Here is a 3,659-nt window from a genome sequence, read left to right as displayed (position 1 = left end):
TTATAATCATCTATGAATACATGACATCTTTTTGAGAAGAGCTCATTTATGACAAGCCTTAATGTGTATGAATTTAAGCTATGTGGCTACATAAATGCTTGAATGTCTCTCCATGCGATGAATGCCCCTTACATCATATTGAATAACTGGAAGATATCGTCATAGTATTGCTATATTAATGATGAACTCCCTTCTGATTTAGGCCATAGAAAATGCCACCAAGAAGAGAGAACCCCGAAGTTGCACGACTTGTGTCAGAGCAACTATTGGCCGCATTACCCAACATTGTCAGTCAAGTGGCGGCAGGGCTTAATGCGAACCAATCATCAAACCCTGAACCTAGACCACCCAGAGAATGCACTTACAAGTCCTTCAGATCTTGCAATCCAAAAGAATTCCGTGGGACTGATGGGGCTGTAGGATTATTGACATGGATAGAGAGTATGGAATCCGTCCTCCATATTAGCAAGTGCTCTGAAACAAACAAAGTAGAATATGCAGCTTGTTTGTTGCAAGGAAGGGCACTCACCTGGTGGAATGCATTGGTACAGGCCAGAGGTCGAGAAGTGGCTAATCAACTACCATGGGAGGAGTTCAAGAAACTCCTCAAGGCCGAATACTGCCCCAGAAGCAAACTCCAGAAGCTAGAAATGGAGTTATGGAATCACGAAATGAAAGGGGATGATATAGCTGTGTATACGGCTCGATTCCATGAGTTGGCAAATCTAGTGCCACACCTAATGACACCAGAGGAAGTTCGCATTGAGAGGTATATTTGGGGGTTGTCACCAGAAATTAGGGGAAACATCACCTCGGCCAACCCGAAGACGCTTAAAGAAGCCATCATTATTGCAACCAAACTCACGACTAACGCGGTTCGTTCAGGAGAATTTTCCAAGGGGAAAAGAAAGGTGAAGGAGTATGGAAATCGAAGACTTGGGGGAAAATATGACAAGAATAGGAGAACGATAGGAAATTTCGGAGCACAGACTCAGAAGGTGAATCAAAGAGATAAGGCCAAGTGCAATAGATACAAATACCCGCACTGGGGAAACTACTTCACTTGTCAAAGGTGCCATCTCGGGGGTCATACAGCAAAGGATTTTCGGAAATGATTGTGCTTCGATTGTGGAAGTCCAGATCACATGAGGAACGTTTGCCCGAAAAGGAAACAAGGACCCAATGCAGGCCAAGCCCGAACGATCAGTCAAGGGAACCCAGAGAGTCAGACACGGGGCAGAGCATTTGAAATCGGGGCCAAAGAAGCTAGAGATGATCCCAATATGGTCTCAGGTATGTTCCTTTTGAATAATGAATTCACGTAAGTTCTATTTGATTCGGGAGCGGATAGAAGTTTTGTATCCCTGGATTTTAAGCAGAAGATTAACCTAAAATCCCAGAGGCTGAAAGAAGCTTATGTAGTTGAGTTTGCCAATGGCCAAGAATTTAGGGCTAGAAATATAATCAAGGATTGTACACTAAGTTTAGCCAATAAGGATTTTAGCATAGACCTTATTCCTATCAGGTTAGGAAGCTTCGACATAGTTGTAGGCATGGATTGGCTATCCAAAAATTGAGCTGAAATTGTCTGTTTAGAAAAGGTTATCCGGATTCCTCAAGAGGGAAATAACCCAATAGAGATTCAAGGAGACACGTCGAATCGAAAAACTAAGATAGTATTTTGCACAAAAATACGGAGGTACTTGAGGAAGAAGTATATTGCATTCCTAACGCATGTTATTGATAGGAAGGGCAAGGAAGAAGATATTGGCGAGGTCCCTGTAGTTCGGGAGTTTCCCGATGTATTTCCCAAAGATTTACCAGGGTTACCCCCGCAAAGACAAATCGAATTCGGTATCAACTTGATCCCTGGGGCTGCCCCAGTGGCAAAGGCACCATATTGTCTGGCACCTGCGGAGATGCAGGAAATGTCAAAACAACTCCAGGAGTTGTTAGACATGGGATTTATAAGACCAAGTTACTCACCATGGGGTGTGCCGGTTCTATTCTCCAAAAAGAAAGATGGGTCAATGCGAATGTGCATTGATTATAGGGAACTTAATAAGTTGACCATCAAGAATAGATACCCCCTTCCTCGAATCGATGACCTGTTTGATCAACTCCAAGGTGAAGTATACTTTTCCAAGATTGACCTACGGTCTGGATATCACCAAGTAAGAGTGCGGGAAGAGGACATTCCCAAAACAACCTTCAGAACCCGGTACGGTCGCTACGAATTTATGGTTATGCCATTTGGACTAACTAATGCACCGGCCGTCTTTATGGATTTAATGAATAGAGTCTGCAGACCCTACTTGGATAAATTCGTAATTGTTTTCATAGATGATATACTGATCTATTCTCCAAGTAAGGAGGATCATGAACAACACCTGAGGTTAATATTGGAGCTACTCCGGGGCCAGAAATTGTACGCAAAATTTTCCAAGTGTGAATTTTGGATTCGGGAAGTACAATTTCTTGTGCACATAGTTAATGAAAGAGGGATTCAGGTGGATCCTGCCAAGGTCGAGGCCATTAAGAATTGGAAGACCCTAAGAACCCCAACAAAGATTCGACAGTTTCTTGGTTTGGCAGGCTATTATCGAAGATTCATTGCAAATTTCTCAAAAATTGAGCAACCACTCACTGCCTTAACCAAGAAGGACAAGAAGTTTGTTTGGAGTGAGAAACAGGAAGAAGCGTTTGAGACTCTTAAGCAGAGGCTATGTCATGCACCGATCTTAGCCGTACCTAAGGGTTCGGAAAATTTTGTGGTCTACTGTGATGCATCGCATCAAGGCTTAGGATGCGTGCTAATACAAATAGACAAAGTCATTGCGTATGCATCAAGGCAACTCAAAGTGCACGAAAATAATTACACTACGCATGACCTCGAGTTGGGGGCAGTGGTGTTTGCACTTAAAATCTGGAGGCACTATCTTTACGGCACCAAATGCATCATTTTCACTGATCATAAAAGCTTTCAACATATTCTGAATCAAAAGATGCTGAACATGAGGCAACGGAGGTGGGTCGAACTTCTCAACGATTATGATTGTGAAATAAAGTATCACCCAGGAAAAGCTAATGTGGTAGCCGACGCCTTAAGCCGGAAGGAAAGGGTGAAACCGTCAAGGGTACGAGCCATGGGAATGTTGACGCAAATTCTCGAAGCTCAACATGAGGCATTGAAATCAGAGAATCTGAAGAATGAGACCCTGTATCACTTAGAGAAGGAATTCGAAACTCGAGCGGATGGAGTGCGTTACTTCAAGGATAGAGTTTGGATACCAAGGAGCGACAGCCTCCGGTCTACAATTATGAAGGAAGCCAATCGTTTCAAATATTCGATTCACCCAGGATCCGATAAGATGTACAAAGGGATAAGAGAATATTACTGGTGGCCATGAATTAAAAGAGACGTTGCCTTGTATGTAAGTCGGTGTATGACCTGTACAAGAGTAAAAGCTGAACCTCAGAAACCATCTGGTCTTCTTCAGCAACCAAAGATTCCCCAATGGAAATGGGATCAAATTTCAATGGATTTCGTTACAAAGTTACCAAGAAGAAGGAAGGGATATGACTCAGTTTGGGTCATAGTGGATCGACTTACGAAATCCGTGCACTTTTTGCCTATTCGAGAAGATTTCAGTATGGAA

The 3,659-nt window shown here is 42.9% G+C and overlaps 1 protein-coding gene across 1 annotated transcript; it reads left to right on the top strand.

The window, feature by feature from the left end:
- Positions 1–212: 212 nt before the first annotated feature.
- On the top strand, positions 213–1,115 carry LOC112505145. The gene has a single exon (XM_025109091.1). The coding sequence runs from the start codon at positions 213–215 to the stop codon at positions 1,113–1,115; it is 903 nt and encodes a 300-aa protein (XP_024964859.1).
- The last annotated feature ends 2,544 nt before the right edge of the window (positions 1,116–3,659 follow it).

The sequence above is a fragment of the Cynara cardunculus genome, unplaced genomic scaffold (assembly GCF_001531365.2).
Source record: "Cynara cardunculus var. scolymus isolate 2C unplaced genomic scaffold, CcrdV1 Un_Scaffold_8681, whole genome shotgun sequence".
In the NCBI taxonomy this organism is placed as follows: domain Eukaryota; kingdom Viridiplantae; phylum Streptophyta; class Magnoliopsida; order Asterales; family Asteraceae; genus Cynara; species Cynara cardunculus.
The sequence above is the reverse complement of the archived record's forward strand: the minus strand, read 5'-3'. Positions and strand labels throughout refer to the sequence as shown.

Bases quoted from the DNA above. Each gene is read 5' to 3' on its own strand.
- LOC112505145 (XM_025109091.1), top strand. From the start codon at position 213: ATGCCACCAAGAAGAGAGAACCCCGAAGTTGCACGACTTGTGTCAGAG.